The 19,932-nt window shown below is 43.6% G+C and overlaps 1 protein-coding gene across 1 annotated transcript in view; it reads right to left on the bottom strand.

Moving 5' to 3' along the window:
• The window catches only part of Epac (Exchange protein directly activated by cAMP), a gene marked incomplete at its 5' end in the record, with an annotated part of 226,736 nt that overhangs the window by 127,455 nt on the left and 79,349 nt on the right, over positions 1–19,932 (bottom strand). The window contains one exon of the mRNA XM_067140072.2: positions 4,910–5,093. Coding sequence (XP_066996173.1) covers positions 4,910–5,093 — 184 coding nt within the window. The remainder of the gene's footprint in view (positions 1–4,909; positions 5,094–19,932) is intronic.

Here is a 19,932-nt window from a genome sequence, read left to right as displayed (position 1 = left end):
GGCCTTCTGACCCCAACATGGCATGTTCGATCCTGGTTCAGTCCGGTGGTATTTGAAGGTGCTCAAATAGGTCAGCCTCGTGTCGGAAGATTTACTGGCACGTAAAAGAACTCCTACGGGACTAAATTCCGGCACCTCGGCGTCTCCGAAAACCGTAAAAGAGTAGTTAGTGGTACGCAAAACAATTAACATTATTATTATGTTTGAATATGTAAACACAGGCCCACGTTTGCCACATTCAAACAGTAGAATGACGCTCATATTCATCTTGTGTCCTGTGCATACTCCGCTGATTAGGACCCGAAGGTACTGTAATCTCTGATGTCATTCTGCATGTTTTCCACAGAGGAATACGTTGACATGCTCCTCATTTACGGGGAAGCAAGACAAAACGCGTGCGAGGCACTACGTCTGCACCAGGAATGGTAACCCGACACGCGACACTCGGCTGCTACGACAATCCGCCGTGTTGAAAGACGCCAAGGACCACAGGCGTGATTTCCAACCAGCCACCAGTCCGCGATAGGCCCGTTACATCGGGTGAAACAAAAGAGGCCATTCTGGAGGCAGCTGGTATTAATCTACGCATCAATCAGTACAAGGGCGATTGCACGACAGGTGAACACCAGCCAGCCGTCCGCTCGACAAATACTGCATGAACACAAATTTCACCCATACCACCTTGAGCTACACCAAGAGCTCCACGGGCCGGATTTCGAAGCTCGAATGGAGTTCTGTCAGTGGCTATTACGCAGGATGGACAATGATGCAGCATTCGTATCGCATATCTTGCTCTCGGACGAATCGCGGTTCCACAATAATGGGAACGTTAATCGCCACAATCCTCACTGGGTGCGACAGGCGGCTCATCAAGTAGGCTACGATGGGGAGTGAATGTTTGGTGTGGAATCTTGGGGGATCGCCTTATTGGAACTTATTTCTTTGAGGGCCATTGGACTGGCTCAAGCTACCTGCACTTTCTGCGTCAGGAACTCCCACTGCTGCTGGAGGATGTGCCGTTGCACGATCGTTTGACGATGTGGTTGCAACAGGACGGAGCTCAACCACATTCGACTTTGCCCATTCTTAACCATCTGAACGAGGAACTGCCAGGGAAATGGATAGGACGAGGAGGCCGTGTTTCTTGGCCCACCAGATCACTGGATTTAACGCCATTAGACTTCTTCTTGTGGGGACATTTGAAGAACGTCGTTTACACTCAAGCACCGGAAAACCCCGACCAGCTCTGGCAACTCATCACGGACGCCTGCCGAGCAATTACACCTGGAATGCTTCAGCGCGCAAGACGATCTATTGGACACCAGGCCCGAATGTGCGTAAATCAAAACGGTCATCACATCGAGCATTTGCTGCGATAAAACATTGTCAAGGCAGTTGTGTTCCTATTATTTTCGCTATGTGTCCGGCCTGCTAACTAATCGGCCATTTTTAGGGCCACAAACACATTCATTTACACACAATTTGCATGAAAGCGGGTATTGTACTTACATTGCGTACGGTACGTATTAGAACGTATTTCAAACATTTGTAATTTTCGCCCCGGACTCGAACCTCCCACCTGACAACCCCACTCCGCCACGCCTTGACCAACTACACTACGGTTCCGTACGGCACACTGGGCAGCTTATAGCAAGTATTAGGTTTACTGCTGTCACAATATCAATTTAGTGTTTCGCCGACGTGTCAGATTCATATGATCTAGAATGCACATGCATGTCTTCCAGTGTTTAATACGAGTATAACATTACGGCGTCCTATCATGCTGAGGCGGTAAATACTAAGATATCCGGTTGTGTTGTCTGAGCATACCGGCAGGGCAGATGTTTTCAGGACGGAATGAATATTGTGGGTTGCATAAAACTGCATTGGAAGGGGCGGCTGATTCACGCTGTGTACCCATAAACTTATGACTTGTGACAAAATGGTGAAATATTAAGTATATAGTCCTATTTCAAAAATAAAGGCAAGACAATGGCCGAGTCTAAAGTAATGAAAGTGCCGACAACACATTTGTTTGTTTCTTTGTTTCTTTCATGGCCTTAATTGCATTTTCTTGAAGGTGGCACTACGTATGGACTGGATCCAATTTTATGGACGGACTAGCGCTTGTACCCGTTCTTCGCACGGGAAGTTGCAGTGGACAGCATATTTCCTTCAGGAATTTATGTGAAGTAACATGGCCCTAGTCCGCCTCTGTGGTGTAGTGGTTAGTGTGATTAGCTGCCACCCCCGGAGGCCCGGGTTCGATTCCCGGCTCTCCCACGCAATTTGAAAAGTGGTACGAGGGCTGGAACGGGGTCCACTCAGCCTCGGGAGGTCAACTGAGTAGAGGTGGATTCGATTCCCACCTCAGCCATCCTGGAAGTGGTTTTCCGTGGTTCCCCACTTATCCTCCAGGCAAAAGCTGGGATGGTACGTAACTTAAGGCCACGGCCGCTTCCTTCCCTCTTCCTGGTCTATCCCTTCCAATCTACTCATCCCCCCGCAAGGCCTCTGTTCGGCATAGCAGGTGAGGCTGCCTGGGCGAGTACTGGTCATCCTCCCCAGTTGTATCCCCTGACCCAGAGTCTGAAGTTCCAGGACACTGCCCTTGAGGCGGTAGAGGTGGGATCCCTCGCTGAGTCCGAGGGATAAACCGACCCTGGAGGGTAAACAGATAAAGAAGAAGAAGAAGACATCAAAGGGAAATGTTCTACCTCATGTTACCTCGGTGTTCAGTTAGGCCCTTCGTCCACCGGTGCATCGCAACGGCGATTCGACTCAACTCACGAACACGGCCGACTGGATCTCTCGCTGCGCTCCGAGCTAGCTAGAGTGATGCATCAAGTCGGTCGTGTCACAAAAGACTGGCTTGTCAGTTGTGTGGCCCAACTCGAGTCAGACGCTCCTGCTATTTTCCATAATAATTCACCACTCGCATAATTAAATTGTATTATGTCAGATCGTGACCGTGCATACAACTCTTAGAACAGTGGAAAAGCAACATTTTTCATTCAAATATAGTTTGCCAGAATACTGCTTTTATTTGAACGTTTGTACTGAAAAATCCTTTTGTTTTATGATTCGGAATGGGTATTTAAATAACAATTTCGGGACTGTTTCATATTTCATGGTTTCTTCTCTGTTTTTCAACAACATCAAGCATTTTTAAAGATATTTTTTCTATATATATCAAACATTTGAGTCTTTGAAACTTTGTTAAAATGATTGTACAAAAATGTAATAATTACAATTACAATTACAATCTATTAATTTACTTCAAAGAAAACAGTAGTCTATCCTCCACTGAGATGCAGCTCCTGTTTGTGTCCTTCTTACAGATTGTTGTGCCAAGTTTTCCAACCAGCTCCTTGAACAGTTACCTGGACATCCTGTAAAATCCTTTGAACTTTTCTTCGTTTTCGTCAACTTCTCGGGCTAACGCGATTGAACGTGATTGATTTTCACGCATGAAAGGATGAACCCAAAATTCCCTCCCTCTTTAAAGCCTTCTTAAGCACTAGTACGCAATGACAACATTCCGATTACGTACCGCACGGCTTGCCATTCTGGAGCAGACTGACAAACTTGATTTGATCGTCGCAGGAGAGTTGCGTCAGTGAACGAAGAACTCTCATACAACTGTCCTAAACAAGTTGGGTTTAAGTTGATTTGCGTTGCGTTGCAGCGGTGGACAGGGGGCCTTACTTTAGCTGGGGTTAATTTTCAAGCCGTGCATCCTCTGATTTTCTCCTGTTACGGATCCTTCAGATCAGACGTCATCACGTAGTTGTTCTAGGGAGCCGGTGTTACTTGCTCCGCTCGGGACGGGTGATTGTCACGTGACAAGAGAGCAGCAGTCAGGCGGGTTGCATAACGTGCCCATATTGTACTTCCGCCACTGGCCTTCAGCACATACAGTACTACGTCATGCACTTCCCCTACTTCTTCCCCTACTTGCTCGCTAAGCTGCTCTCGTTCATCGAGAGACGATGCCTGCTTCAGATAACTGTACGTCTGCGAGGGTGTCCGTCACAGGCTAAGAGCATGAAGCCCGTACAAAATAGTAATTTTTTCTGTCATTTGAAGAGTAAGTGAAATTATGTAAATAACAAAAACATTTAAAATGAAGGAGCGTTTCACATTTAATCTACAGAATTTACATATAATTCATAGTGTAAGAGAAAATTGAAAACAACTTTTCTGATCTTCCTATAAACCCCCAGTCAGTTCAGTGAATTTTAAATGATATGCATATCGAAACCTGCTCCTGGATGAGTAGACTTTAAATATGAAGTATGGTCAAGGTCTATTCAGCCGTTTACCCGTGATGGTGAAACAAACAAACAAACAAACAAACAAACAAACAAACAAACAAACAAACAAACAAACAAACAAACAAACAAACAAACAAACAAACAAACAGACACGAAAGCTAAAAACTACTGATACGATTTTGAGTTGACCTAGAATGGATAAATATATCAAAATATTGTGAAATAAATGACATTACCTCCTACAACTTTATAAGATGTCCTTTGTAACGCAAACACTATGTATTCATTATCGCATACTTCGGTGATGTTTGATTATGTGGTAGGTTGAATGTGAGTGAAACGGTGTGTATTAAGATAAAATCAAACATCTGGTTTCTGAGCCAGTGGAATTAATCGGACATGGCTAATATTGACAATCCAGCTGGGGACCGAACCTAGATCCCTCTGAACTGAAGGCAGTAATACCATTCATCTGAACAAATGCCAACTGTGAAAAAATGAGATTTTATACATAAAAGACAAAGGCTGTGTACATAATTGTTTTAAAAGATCAGTCCCTTGGCTTAACAGTTAAATATGGCAATATTCAAACTGAGTCAGAATAAATCCTCGTAATAACAGTTACCACTCACTGTTTCCTGAGTATCATTCTCATTACGGCATCGGGTCCCTGAAGAGTAAGTGCCGCCAAACTGGAAGACAGTTGGTCCTCAGCTTCAGCTACATCGTCATCAGTGGGGAGAGCTGTTGCACCTTCTCTGTCTTGCCAGAACTCGTATAAGAGGTTTTTATCCTTGAAAGGATGTTCTCCATTTACTGAAATGAAAACAATTAGAATATGTGTAGTATAAGCTTCTTAAAGCAAAGCAAAGTCATCTCTATACAGACCATAAAGGCCCTGGGAGGGGTGTAAGGTTAAGGCTTCCACTATCCTAACCTGGCACTTGGTGGGGTAGAGTGGTTAGCTCTACGCCCGGCCACCTTTGTCCCCAGGAACTAATTTGTACTCGTAATATTAAAAGAAGCCTTTTGACTGACACATTCGTACATTCATTTCTCTTTCCCCACGCTTTCGGCTCACTTGTTCGTTCGTTCAGACGGCTATGTTCCATTGTACGTAACTCATAAGCGAGAGATTTGGCAGCTCCAAGAAACACGAGCCGGCCAGCAGTGGGTCTGCCTACGTTTCCATGGCAACTATCCCCCTTACTTCCTTCTCCTAACCTAGGCAGGCAGTAAACGGACCTCCCTTTAAGAACTTTTAGAACGCATCGTTCTGTGTTACGACTATAGTAGGTAGACAAGTCAACAATTATCTGCAATTTTGCTCTAATTGTCTTTAGGTAGACTCTATGGCGTTGTGTGTACACCAGCCGCTAGATGGTACCATTGTCTGCGTCTGTGGTCAAGGTCTGTCTAGGGAGGTCTGGTCACGCTACCACAATCCTTTGCGGTGGCGGCCATATTGGGTCTCAAATATCGTTGTTACGTTGGCGCGCCCGATGTAATGATGTGAGTTATTACTTGTATTTTGAAGGAAAACGGGATACTACGCCGCACCAAATTGTCAAAATAAGATAACTGACGGAATTAGAGTGTTTCGCTTCCCGAGAGATAAGCAAAGGAGAGCTCAGTGGGTACAAAACTGTAGGCGTGACAAATGGCAACCTACAGATAATTGCTTCTTGTGCGAGGTTAGTGAAATACATTCGTATTATTCCTGAATAACAGTATGTTTATATGAAGATGTTTTATATTTATAGGTCTTATTATGTTTTTGTTTCTTTGCTAGTGGCTTTACGTCGCACCGACACAGATAGGTCTTATGGCGACGATGGGAGAGGAAAGGCCTAGGAGTTGGAAGGAAGCGGCCGTGGCCTTAATTAAAGTACACCATTTTGCCTGGTGTGAAAATGGGAAACCGCGGAAAACCATCTTCAGGGCTGCCGACAGTGGGGTTCGAACCCACTATCTCCCGGATGCAAGCTCACAGCCGCGCACCTCTAACCGCACGGCCAACTCGTCCGGTGTATTTTCTTCTAGCATCATTTTGAAGAATCGCAATTTGAATTAAAGAGGGCAGATGGACGGAAACTACTCGAGTGGAATTCCATCCCAACAATTTTCAAAGTCCCTAATCCACCTAAGTCTTTGACAAATAATAGGAAACCTCCCAAAGAAAGAGAATTGTCTTTCAAAACAAGCAAGACAAGTAACAGGAAATGTGTAATACTAGTATTGATGTTTATGAAAATTTCCTTTTCATGTGTCCGGCTTCATGGCTAAATGGTTAGTGTGCTGGCCTTTGGTCACAGGGGTCCCAGGTTCGATTCTCGGCAGGTTCAGAAATTTTAACCATAATTGGTCAATTTCGCTGGCACGGGAGCTGGGTGTATTTGTCGTCTTCATCCTCATTTCATCCTCATCACGACGCGCGGGTCGCCTACGGGAGTCAGATCAAAAGACCTGCACCTGGCGAGCCGAACTTGTCCTCAGACGCTCCTGGCACTAAAAGCCAAACGCCATTTCATTCCATTCCTTTTCATGTAAACTACAGACTATCATTCTAACCCTACATGCAACGTAGAAATGTTTCACGGATATTTGAAATGCTTGTTCCTGTTCAGTTACCAATTATAATTACAACAAACAATAGGCCTATCACTTCAAATCAACAATTTATGTCCAGCTGGCGATCATTACAACAATTGTATTGATAACAGCAGTGTTATACTGTAGTGTAGTTATTATTTACAGCTAAATTTCATTCATCTTAAATGCTCTATAGAGTACATTATATGGCTCGACAAATACTTAAAGATCACAACACTCGCTTCACTCGCACTAAGCAACTAATGTAATTTAATGTACCGTAGCCTAACATAATATCCTAATGTAATCCTTAAAATAGTCTAACCTAGGTTAACTCAACTTAATAGTGACTGAATTTCTATTTCTTATGAAATCGTGTCTACCAATGGCTTTAATTTTCTTAACCATTATTATTATTATTATTATTATTATTATTATTATTATTATTATTATATGGTCGCCAACTCACGCTCACTGGTTAGGAGAGCCTGACGCCCCTTTCAGTCGCCTCTTATGACAGGCAGGGGATACCGTGGTTGTTGTTCTATTGCCCCACCCACGGGGGAAATCTATTTTGGGTTGTGACTACGAGGCCCTTAGCTGAGTCTTGACATTGCTTTCACTATTCTAGCTCATCCGACCTCCCCTGGTCAACAGTTGTTCTTTTCCGACCTCGACGGCATTAGCGCATTCGAGGCCTAGGAAGTTTTTCATTTCCACGCACTTCGTGACCTTCATCTTTCTTTTGCCGATACCTTCATTTTTCGAAGTTGTGGTCCCCTTCCATTTGTTTCCTTCTGATTAGTGTTTATAGAGGATGGTTGTCCAGTTGTACTTCCTCTTAAAACAATAATCACCACCACCATTTTGTACTATATAGCTGCATGGGTTATCAATAAACTAGTTAAAGAGTAGCTAAGAACATCACTCTTGCTGTTTACGTGCAGAATATTTTTGCCTTAGAACCGACAGAAATACCACACGAATGGATAACAACAGTTACCATACATAATTTAATGCACTCAACTCAAGAGGCATTCATAGTTTGTCAACATACTGGGGTAACCTTTTAGAAACGCAGTATCGGAAATTACTCTCTTAATAAAGAAAACGCTGAAGGTAATTTATTACAACCGTCGTTTAGTACTTTAAATACAGTACTTCAAGTTCAGTATTTCATGTACCGGTAATCATAATATGACACAGTTGCTGCACAGATTTCTATGTTTCTGTCAATAAGATTACGTATTTGACAGATCATATTAATAAGAAACACAGTAAGACCAAGTTGTAAGGAAATAAAAGAGAAGAACATGAGTTTTTCTGTTGATTCTTGTTTCTCATAAAAGAAAAAAAATAGAATTTCAGGCTCTGTTAATCATCTTCCTATTCAAACAGCTGTGAACGTATTCGTATCATTTAAGTGTTATGCAATTATATATACATGGCCAGGAGATGCCCAATTAAATTCTTTATCAAAATGGGTTGGTATTTTGCTTTTATTTCAATGTACGGTACCGAAATCCTCTAAATTCGAATACATTGGCCTTTGGTTACGCTCGCATAAAGACCCAATATGGCGGCTCCATAAGAAGCATTCGTGACTTGACCTCCCTAGACAGACCTTCAAGGTAAGTGCATTTGAATTTAGAGGATTTCGGTGCCGTACATTGAAATAAAAACAGAACATCAACTATTTTTCTTAAATAATTTAACTGGGCATGTACTGTTCATGTATATATAACTGTATAACACTTAAATGATATTAATACATTCACAGCTATTTGAATAGGAGGATAATTAGCAGAGCCTGAAATTTTTTTTTAAGAAGCAAGAATCAACAGGAAAGCTCATGTCCTACTCGTTTACTTCCTTACAACTTGGTCTTACTGTGTTTCCTATTAATATCATTTGTCAAATACGTAATCTTATTGACAGAAACATTGAAATCTGTACAGTACCTGTGCCATTATTATTATTATTAACGGTACATGAAATACTGAACTTGAAGTACTATACTTAAAGTACTAAGAGACAGTTGTAATAAATTACCTTCAGCGTTTTCTTTATAAAGAAAGTAATTACCGATACTGCGTTTCTAAGGGGTTACCCCAGTATATTGACGAACACCGAATGCCTCTTGAGTTGAGTGCATTAAATGATGTATGGTAACTGTTGTTATCCATTCATGTGGTATTTCTTTGGGTTCTAAGGCAAAAATAATCTGCACATGTGCAACAAGAGTGACGTTCTTAGCTACTCTTAACTAGTTTATTGATAACCCATGCAGCTTATATAGTACCAAGTGGTGGTGGTGATTGTTGTTTTAAGAGGAAGTACAACTGGGCAACCATCGTCTATAAACACTAATCATAAGAAAACAAATGGAAGGGGTCCAACACTTCGAAAAATGAAGGTATCGGCAAAAGAAAGATGAAGGCCACAAAGTGCGTGGAAATGAAAAACTTCCTAGGCTTCGAATGCGCTAATGCCGTCGCGGTCGGAAAAGAACAAGTGTTGACCAGGGGAAGTCGGATGGGATAGAATAGGTGAGAGCCAAACACAAATGAAAGCAATTTCAAGACTCAGCTAAGGGCCTCGTAGTCACAACCCAGATTGATTTCCCCCTGTGGGCGGGGGCAATAGAATAACACCCACGGTATCCCCTGCCCGTCATAAGAGGTGACTGAAAGGGGCGTCAGGAGCTCCTAACGAGGGAGCGTGGGTTGGCGACCACGGGGCTCTCAACTGAGTCCTAACGTTCATGCATATAATAATAATAATAAAAAATAATAATAGTGGTTAAGAAAATGACAGCCATTGGTAGACACGATTCCTTAAGAAATAGAAATTCAGTCACTATTAAGTTGAGTTAACCTAGGTTAAGCTATTTTAGGGATTACATTAGAATATTATATTAGGCTACGGTACGTTAAATTACAGTAGTTGGTTAGTGCGAGTGTTGTGATCTTTAAGTATTTGTCCAGCCAGATAATGTACTCCATAGAGCATTTAAGGTGAATGAAATATAGCTGTAAATAATAACTACAGTACCGTAAAAGACTGCTATTAACAATTATTGTTGTAATGATGACAAGCTGGACACAAATTGCTGGTTTGAAGAGATAGGCCAGCGAAATTAACCAATTACGGTTAAAATTCCTGACCTTGTCGGGAATCGAACCCGGGACCGCTATGACCAAAAGGCAAGCACGCTAATCATTTAGCCATGGAGCCGGACGCATGAAAAGGAAATTTTCATAAACAATACTACTATTACACATTTCCTGTTACTTTCCTTGTTTGTTTTGAAAGACAGTTCCCTTTTTTGGGAGGTTTCCTATCATGGAATTCCACTTGAGTAGTTTCCGTCCATCTGCCCCCTTTAGTTCAAATAGCGATTCTTCAAAATTACGCTAGAAGAAAATGCATAATAAGACCTATAAATATAAAACATCGTTCATACAAACATATTACTGTATTATTCAGGAATAATACGAGTGTATAAGTTCACAAAACCGCGCACAAGACGGAATTATCTGTAGATTACCATTTGTCATGCCTGCAGTTTTGTATCCACTGAGCTCTCCTTTGCTTAACTTTCGGGAAGGGAAACACTCTAATTCCGTCAGTTGTCTTATTTTGACAAATTTGGAGCGGCACAGTATCCCATTTTCTTTCAAAATACAAGTAATAACTCACATCATTACATCGTGAACGCCCACATAACAACGATATTTGAGACCCAATATGGCCGCCACCGCAAAGGATTGTGGTAGCGTGACCAGACCTCCCTAGACAGACCTTCTCTGTGGTAGGTTTCAACGTTATCAGATCAGTACAGCTTGCGCTGTTGCAACATAAAGATGGCCGCGCCACTCTCTGTTTGCACCAAGGAGGAAGAGCGTTCCGTAATTCGTTTTTTTGTGGTCTGAGGGTGTACCAGGAGCGGAAATTCATAGAAGACTTTCAACATAACATGGGAACAATTTTTGAGTGAACCTCAGGGCCAAGTGCACCTCCAGAAGTGGGAATACCATTTTTTTAAAAATTTCTATTTCCTGACGGAGAATCGAACCCACGTGCTTTCGGGTGAAACGAGCACGCCTTAACCGCCTCGGTCAAGCAGTGTCATACGCTGGCATTATAGGTACATAATATAAATTAAAATAAAACTTTTCAAGCATAGTGTTAGGTGAAAGTTAATACGAACGAATACTCTATAAATAGGTGGTGTACCGGGCGGTACACCTCTAGCCGCAAATTTAAATCTTCCGCCAATAAATCCTCCTCTACCGGAGAAACTGTGAACTTTTAGAACTGTATTAATCCATGAGTTTTCTCAGAAGAGGTCTCTACTATAACTTTTGGGATTACAAAGTTGTCTATACTGTGTGGATTTCAACGTGTTTTGTTTTCTATGGATCAAGAAGTGTGGACATTCGCTAACAGATGTTTCAACCCAAAAAACTATGATCATGCACCCTGGTGCGAAGTGAAGGAACTTTTGTTGAAGAAATTTTGTATTTATAAGTTTTGGACTCTACTAAATTTTGTTCTTTCATTTGTGAGTTGGCAATATTAAGCTTTCTTTCCGCCGGTTTTGAACTTAACCAATCAGTCATTTCTGTAATTAATTTTCCACCTGTCAGAGGTTTCTTCTTCGAATTTCCATGTGTAACTCTTAGCTACCCAATAAAGTTGAGTGGATGTGTCTTTATAATTCATGAAAGGTCTAGAATCTTCCAGGAGGGTTTAAAAACTGCTGATTTTCTCGGCTCTTCGCCACTTCAACAACATCTAGCTTAGTGTATGGAAGAATAGCAGGGGGCGGGTAGCGCCTCTTTCTTCGGGCAGCAGCTCTTCAACAAGGTAATGGCCGTTTAACATATTTCTTTTTTCCTTGCTAGCTCAGCAGTTTAACCCGCGGGGCAGGTCCGAAACCTTTAATATGTAACCTTTAAACTTAAAACACGTAAATATTTTTCCATCTTTGTAAAACTTCATATATCTTTAAATGTAAATCGGGGATAGGGAGTGCTTTACCCTCTCGAGCTCCCCTTCATTTAGACTTGAGGTGACAATGTTTTCGTAACTGATTTTCTAATCTTTCCTAATGTGTTAAAATTTTCTTATACAAGTCACCTATATAGTGTGGGAATAGCCCCTGTGTATTGGCTTAGCGCCACTTAGGTTTTAACAAGCTTTCATGTAGGAGTGCAAGTACTCGCCTCCATTCAATCTTGTATTTTGGGCCATTAATTTAACCCGTTTTTGTTTTCCTTCCTAAGAAGGCCCAGTAGATTGGGTACGAGATACCCCTGTTTAATTCTTGTAAGTTGTGGCAAGCGATCGCAATGTATGGTATGGCCTTGAATAGGCTTGAGAGATTGAGAGCGGATCAGCTCTTTCTGGTATTTTGAAAGGTGCCTCGGGGAGGCGTGACATTTTGATTACTGGGAGCAAGTGCTCCATTGTATTGAGGGAATTTCTGCCCTTTTATAAAATATGTGGTTGTGAGCTGAGAGCTCAGATTGTTAAACTTTGGGGCTCGTAGCCCAGGATTTGTAAAGACCCCTTAACTTGTACTTTCGTTTGTAAACTTACATTGTACCTGATATTTTTGTTATTTCACCTAGTGAAAATTGTTAAACCCTGTTGTCTATTGAAAATATAACCTTTACTTAAATTTTAAATTCATCTTTCGGACTTTTAGTTAGACCCATTCCAGCCCGCACCTTCTTTCACCTCTGCTGGTCCACGGGATCCCACCTCTACCGCCTCAAGGGCAGTGTTCGAGCTGAGATCGCGGTGGAAGATGACCCCATGAACCAGATTAATGGATTTGTGCTCTTTCACTTTGACGGGGATGTCGCCAAAGTGGTCGCACTTGAGCAACTGATCATCCTGAACTGCAGCGCGCGTCTTCAGTAGATTAGGTGGTAATCTAAATGTCTATATGGTAGTGCAGACCTATGATTTCAATTTTAGACACGTTAAAACAACTATCATCATTTTCATCATCTAATAATAATAATAATAATAATAATGCTATTTGCTTTACATCCCACTAACTACTCTTTTACGGTTTTCGGAGACGCCGAGGTGCCGGAATTTAGTCCCTCAGGAGTTCTTTTACGTGCCAGTAAATCTGCTGACGTATTTGAGCACCTTAAAATACCACCGTACTGAGCCAGGATCGAACCTGCCAAGCTGGGGTTAGAAGGCCAGCGCCTCAACCGTCTGAGCCACTCAGCCCGGTCATTTTCATCATCTATAGTGTACAAAAATTAATTCACATTTCTGATGCACACTGTAAAACAAAAGTGATAACGATAAGCAGAGATGAGAAATAATTGAGTAATCCAATTACTGGTAATGAATACTTATTTAGTCATTTTGCTTTTAGTTGTTACTTGTTATTTATTTAATCTGTTTACCCTCCAGGGTTGGTATTTCCCGCGGACTCAGCGAGGGATCCCACCTCTACCGCCTCAAGGGCAGTGTTCGAGCTGAGATCGCGGTGGAAGATGACCCCATGAACCAGATTAATGGATTTGTGCTCTTTCACTTTGACGGGGATGTCGCCAAAGTGGTCGCACTTGAGCAACTGATCATCCTGAACTGCAGCGCGCGTCTTCAGTAACAAGCTACTAAACAAACCCCATGGCGCAACAGGCCCGAAGGGCCATGGCCTACCAAGCAACCGCTGCTCAGCCCGAAGGCCTGCAGATTACGAGGTGTCATGTGGTCAGCACGACGAGTCCTCTGGGCCGTTATTCTTGGCTACCTAGACCTCGGTCGCCATCTAACCATCAGATAGCTCCTCAACTGTAATCCCGTAGGCTGAGTGGACCTCGAACCAGCCCTCACATCCAGGTAAAAATCCCTGACCTGGCCGAGAATCGAACCCGGGGCCTCCAGGTAAGAGGAAGGCACGCTATCCCTACATCGCGGGGCCGGCAGTAACAAGCTACCGTTGCGCATTTTCTTTATGTCTTCATGTTCTCTGACCGGGCGAGTTAGCAGTGTGATCAGGGGCGCGCATCCGTGAGCTTGCATCCGGGGGATAGTGGGTTCGAACCTCACTTCGGCAGCCCTGAAGATGGGTTTCCGTGGTTTTCCATTTACACACCATGCAAATTCTGGGGATGTACCTTAATTAAGGCCACGGCCGCTTCCTTCCCACTCCTAGCCCATCGTCGCCATAGGACCTGTCTATGTCGGTGCGACGTATAGCAAATTCTTAAAAAAACATACAAACATCAAGTTCGCTGTAGACACCTTCAAAGTGTCTACTGAATAAGATAAGACTTCACCAGCTTAAAATGTTGCCCAGCGGCTCTGGTAGCAACCAGGAACCTAGGGAAATCCCATGCTTTCAAGCTGCGCTTGTTAACAGGGGGTTGACCCTCTGAGAAAATCAAATGTTAAAATCTTGGTTGGAGGACCACCGTGCACAGGCTTGGAACGTTTATTTCCGGCCATGCCCGAAATCATCCCCTCTAATACCACCTACTCCGATCTTTTTTTTTTGCTAGATGCTTTACGTCGCACCGACACAGATAGGTCTTATGGCGACGATGGGACAGGAAAGGGCTAGGAGTGGGAAGGAAGCGGCCGTGGCCTTAATTAAGGTACAGCCCCAGCATTTCCCTGGTGTGAAAATGGGAAACCACGGGAAACCATTTTCAGGGCTGCCGATAGTGGGATTCGAACCTACTATCTCCCGGATGCAAGCTCACAGCCGCGCGCCTCTACGCGCACGGCCAACTCGCCCGGTGTACTCCGATCAGGGGCCGCTGTAGCCTAAATAAGCAGCCAAGGTAATACCCACATGGTCTTAGCAGGTATTGCCCCGATGTTGGACGATGCCTAAAAATATGGACTGACTGAGGCAATGAGCACCATGGCTCTCTTCTCCCTATTATCCATAATAGCATATACCAAAACCAAACCAAACCCCATGGCACTACAGCCCTTGAAGGGCCTTGGCCTACCAAGCGACCGCTGCTCAGCCCGAAGGCCTGCAGACTACGAGGTGTCGTGTGGTCAGCACGACGAATCCTCTCGGCCGTTATTCTTGGCGTCCTAGACCGGGGCCGCTATCTCACCGTCAGATAGCTCCTCAATTCTAATCACTTAGGCTGAGTGGACCTCGAACCAGCCCTCAGGTCCAGGTAAAAATCCCTGACCTGGCCGGGAATCGAACCCGGGGCCTCCGGGTGATAATAGCATATACAGAGTAATAAATGTAGGTGATGAAAAAAAATGATAATAATATGCTCTGGCATTCGGCTGTGCGGGTACTTGCGTTGTCAGGCGAATACTACTGCTGAGACATACATGACCCTCCCATCCGAAGGGCTGGGGATACCGTCTATGCTTTTGAGCGTAGTCCCATACGTAAAAGGCCCCTCCCCAAGCAGCACGCGCGTGAAATTTTGATTCGGTCTACAGCCAACCCTCAAGAAAATAGAAGGATCCGTTGGCCACACGACCCTTTTAGTCGCCTTATAAGAAAGGCAGGGAGTACTTGTGGATGTATTCAGCCCCTCTCATCCACAGGGGGTACAGTTCATTGTACCAAAGACGCAATTCATTTCCGCTCCTAGGTTGCCTCGTTTAGTCGCCTCATACGACAAGCAGGGAATACCGTGTGTGAATTCTATGTCTGCCTCCCCCACCCACAGGGGGTTATGACACATTACCGCCATTAGTAAGGATATCTAAGCATTTGAAACAATATATTACTTTATTCTTGATGTGTCATTTTATCACCTAAGTTATTGCTACCGTTTCTTATTTTATGCAAAAGAAGTTACTTTTATTCACTTAATTAAGTATATCTGCTTGTTGTCGTCTTGACGGTTGGGTTGGCACAGAATTATGGTCTTTTATTGACGTCGCACTCTCGTTAAAAGCTGGAAGCTGCTGAGGTGTGGTGTGTGTAATGCTGAGCAGTGATGATTTATTTCACGGGGTGGCTCGAGGAAATCCTCCCCCCCCCCCCGAAAATACCTCTCCTCCGGGGATTTCAGCCGTAGTATAATTGAAATTTATACCAATACTGGAACATGTAGCTATATTATCCGGTTATCATCTTTCGGTTAGCAAGAACTACGAACACTGAGCAAGTTGGCCGTGTGGTTCGGGTCGAGTAGTTGTGAGCTTGCATTCGGGAGATGGTGGGTTCGAATCCCATCGTCGGCAACCCTTAATATGTTTTCCATGGTTTCCCATTTTCAAACTAGGCAAATGCTGGGGCTGTATCTTAATTATGGCTACGGCCGCTACCATCCTTATCCTAGCCCTTTTCCTATCCTTGCGTGGCCGAAAGCCTTTGATATGTCAGTATGATGTTAAACGACTGGCAAAAAATTACGAACCTTTTTTGAGTCCCTGACGTCATTAGATTTAATGTAACACGAATCTCCGATGCTTTTCACAAACCGTTTCTCTACTAGGAAGAGAAGAAATGAAGTTAAAATTAAACAACAATCAAATGTGTGATTAACTGGATTATTGGGCTGTGAGATGTGAGCCTGTACGTTTTGTTTAACTGCATTTTTAATGCAATGAACTCGACAATAAAAAAATCCGCTGTGACAAAATCATCTTATGTTTAAATTCATTTCTCATAATGTGTTCTTAACGAACTCAATGTTGGTTTTAGATTCTCTGTGATCGGCACTCCTGACCGTGTTTCTCGGTACGTCACGGCGTGTAAGCCTGTTGGTCTGTGCTCGGTTCTCTGTGAAGATACTGTGTTTTCATAGTGTAGAAGTCGAAGCCTCAAATGTTATTTTCTTTCCGAAGAAAAACATTCTGCAACAAGAAATTAATACGAGAATGTGAAAGTGAAGTTCTTCGACTATTCCTCCACATTGTTCAAAGGAGGATATTCTTGCTACCGCAAATGTACGAGAACAAAGCGGTCGTTTTCCTGGTGTGAAAATGGGAAACCACGGAAAACCATCTTCAGGGCTGCCGACAGTGGGGTGCGAACCCACTATCTTCCGGATGCAAGCTCACAGTTGCGCGCCCCTAACCGCACCGCCAACTCGCCCGTTCAAAGCGGTCGAGAACGTGAATTCAAATGAAATGGAAATCCACAGCCTGTTTCCAGTCATTTGACCGGGTCAGGAATGGAATGAATGATCAGCAAAAATTGAGTGAAGTACGAATTGTTCTATTTTGATAGAAATCGGGGTGGCGCATTTTTAGAAAGAATTGGCTTTACGTCGCACCGACACAGGTAGGTCTTATGGCGACGATGTAATAGGAAAGGCCTAGGAATGAGAAGAAAGCGGTCGTGGCCTTAATTAAGGTACAGCCCCAGCATTTGCCTAGTGTGAAAATGGGAAACCACGGAAAACCATTTTCAGGGCTGTCGGCAGTGGGGCTTGAACTCACTATCTCCCGGATGCAATCTCATAGCTGTGCACCCCTAACCACACGCCCAACTCGCCCGGTGGTGCATTTTTCAAAGTCTGCGAGTCTAATTTAAAGACTGAACTCTAAACTAAAAAATAATAAAAATAAATAAATAAGTAGTGGTGTGTTCATAACGATGCATTTTATTAAGTTCAGGATAGCTATGGGAGGTAAGGGAGGCAAGAAGCATATGCATTTTGAAAAAAAAAAAAAAAAAAAAAAAAGTGAACGTTGGGGCTCTTGAAACCTGAAGGTTACGAGAATGTGAAAGTTAAGTTCTTCGACTATTCCTCCTCATTCTTCAATGCGAGGTCACAGCTGCACGTCCTTAACCGCACGGCCAACTCGCTCGGTAATATGTGTTTGTATCAGGATCTAATGCAATTCCTTGCCACCTCTGTTAAGCTTGAATCCTCCTCCCCGCACACCCCGAAGTAAAGTGGCTGGAATCAACACTGGTGCTGAGTAACGCATTCAAGGCACAGGCAGAGCCTTGACGTGAAAGGGGCTATTCAGTATTCAAAAAGTAAGAGGTGCTGCAATATGACTTTCTGGTATAGTGATGAAGTGTATGGAAAACTGTGTTATTTCTCACAGTGCCTAGTATGTCTCATGTTTCGGATTTCTTAGATTTTCTTATAGCGGTTCAATCAATCAATCAATCAATCAATCAATCAATCAATCAATCAATCAATCAATCAATCAATCAATCAATCAATCAATCAATCAATCAATCAATCAATCAATCAATCAATCAATCAATCAAACCTGTGGTACAACAGTCATTCCAGTAGGAGCTTTGGTTTGCCAAGACAACTGCTGCCCACCCAAATGGCCTCCTGATGCTGGAGTGCCACGTGGTCAGTGTGATGGCATCCTCAGCCATACTTCTTGACTTTCACGACCGGATACACTGCCTCTCGTATCAGTACGTCAGTTGGTCTTTAAGAGGCGGAGTGAGCCTCATTCCAGCATTCAGTCACGATTTTTTTCTTTTTTTCCACAATTTGCTTTACGTCGCTTCGACACAGATAGGTCTTATGGCGACGATGCTATAGGAAAGAGCTAGGAGTGGGAAGGAAGCGGCCGTGGCCTTAATTAAGGTACAGCCCCAGCTTTTGCATAGCGTGAAAATGGGGAACCACGGAAAACAATCTTCAGGGCTGCCGACAGTGGGGTTCGAACCCGCTATTTCCCGGATGCAAGCTCACAGCTGCGCGCCCCTAACCGCAAGGCCAACTCGCCCGGCCAGTCAAGAATTAAATACCAGAACTGGCCAGGAATCGAACCAAGTACTCCTGTTAAGAGGGAGGCACGCTTCCCCTATACTACGGAGCTGGTGGTTTAATAGACCCTATACAGGGTGGCAGGAATGGAAAAAGCAAAAATGGCAGGATGTGAAAACGAATGTCGTAAGAAGTAAATTGGAGATAGGTACGACCAACGCATATTCAGATATTGCAAAAAGTTGCCGGTAGTACAATGTGACACATATGAGTACCTAGAAAGAAGCTTTTTTTTTTTTACAGTTTGCTTTACGTCGCACCTACACAGATAGGTTTTATGGCGTCGATAGGATAGGAAAGGTCTAAGACTGGGAAGAAAGCGGCCGTGGCCTTAATTAAGATACAGCCCCAGCATTTGCCTGGTGTGAAAATGTGAAACCACGAAAAACCATCTTCAGGGCTGCCGACAGTGTGGTTCGAACCCACTCTCTCCCGGATGTAAGCTCATAGCTGCGCGTCCCTAACGGCACGGCCAACTCACCCGGTGAGAGTGGGGTTCGAATTCGCTATCTCCCGAGTACAGGCTCACAGCTACGCGACCCTAACCGCACGGCTACTCTCTCGGCAAAGGAGCGTTTATACAGATGCCAGGAGTTTCTATGGTGTGCAGGCGTAAATACACGCACTGTAAATACAGTACTTATGTTTCATACGACTTAAAACCTAGAATGTCCACGTGCCTAATTTAACAGACGTGACACATGTGGTGATAAAATATTGATTCCTTTCTTAATTATACTTACTTCAATGCAAGCTTTCACAACTTGTTATGTTTGCTCGGTTAGTTCCAACCACACTGCGTAGCAGTGCTTATTTTGGATCCCGTCTGCCTTTTAAAAAGCCAAGCCATCTCCATGAAGTTCCCTGGAGGAGGGAAAAGGTAGCTTATAGCCTCAGCATAATAAGTGGTGTAGAATGGTAAAGATTAAATGGCGTATGGCTTTTAGTGCCGGGAGTGTCCGACGAGAAGTTTGGCTCGCCAAATGCAGGTTTTGATTTGAATCCCGTAGGCGACCTGCACGTCGTGATGAGGATGAAATGATGACTAAGATGACACATACACCCCCCTGTCATTGAAATTAACCAATTAAGGTTAAAATTCCCTACCCTGCCGGGAATTGAACCCGGGACCCCTGTGACCAGAGGCCAGCAGGCTAACCATTCAACCATGGAGCTGTACTGGCGAACGGTCACCTCGGTACTCACTAGTTTGTTTGTTGAAGCCTGGATGAACTCCATTGCAATGGACCTGTTCTGAAGTGAAAACTTCGTTTATACTTCTTAATTAACTTTGAGAAATCGAACGTACGTCTTTTCGAGTGAACCGAGCACGCCTCTAT

Source organism: Anabrus simplex, chromosome 2, assembly GCF_040414725.1.
Source record: "Anabrus simplex isolate iqAnaSimp1 chromosome 2, ASM4041472v1, whole genome shotgun sequence".
NCBI classification, from domain to species: domain Eukaryota; kingdom Metazoa; phylum Arthropoda; class Insecta; order Orthoptera; family Tettigoniidae; genus Anabrus; species Anabrus simplex.
Note: the sequence above shows the minus strand (reverse complement) of the source record. Positions and strands in the feature narration are given on the sequence as shown.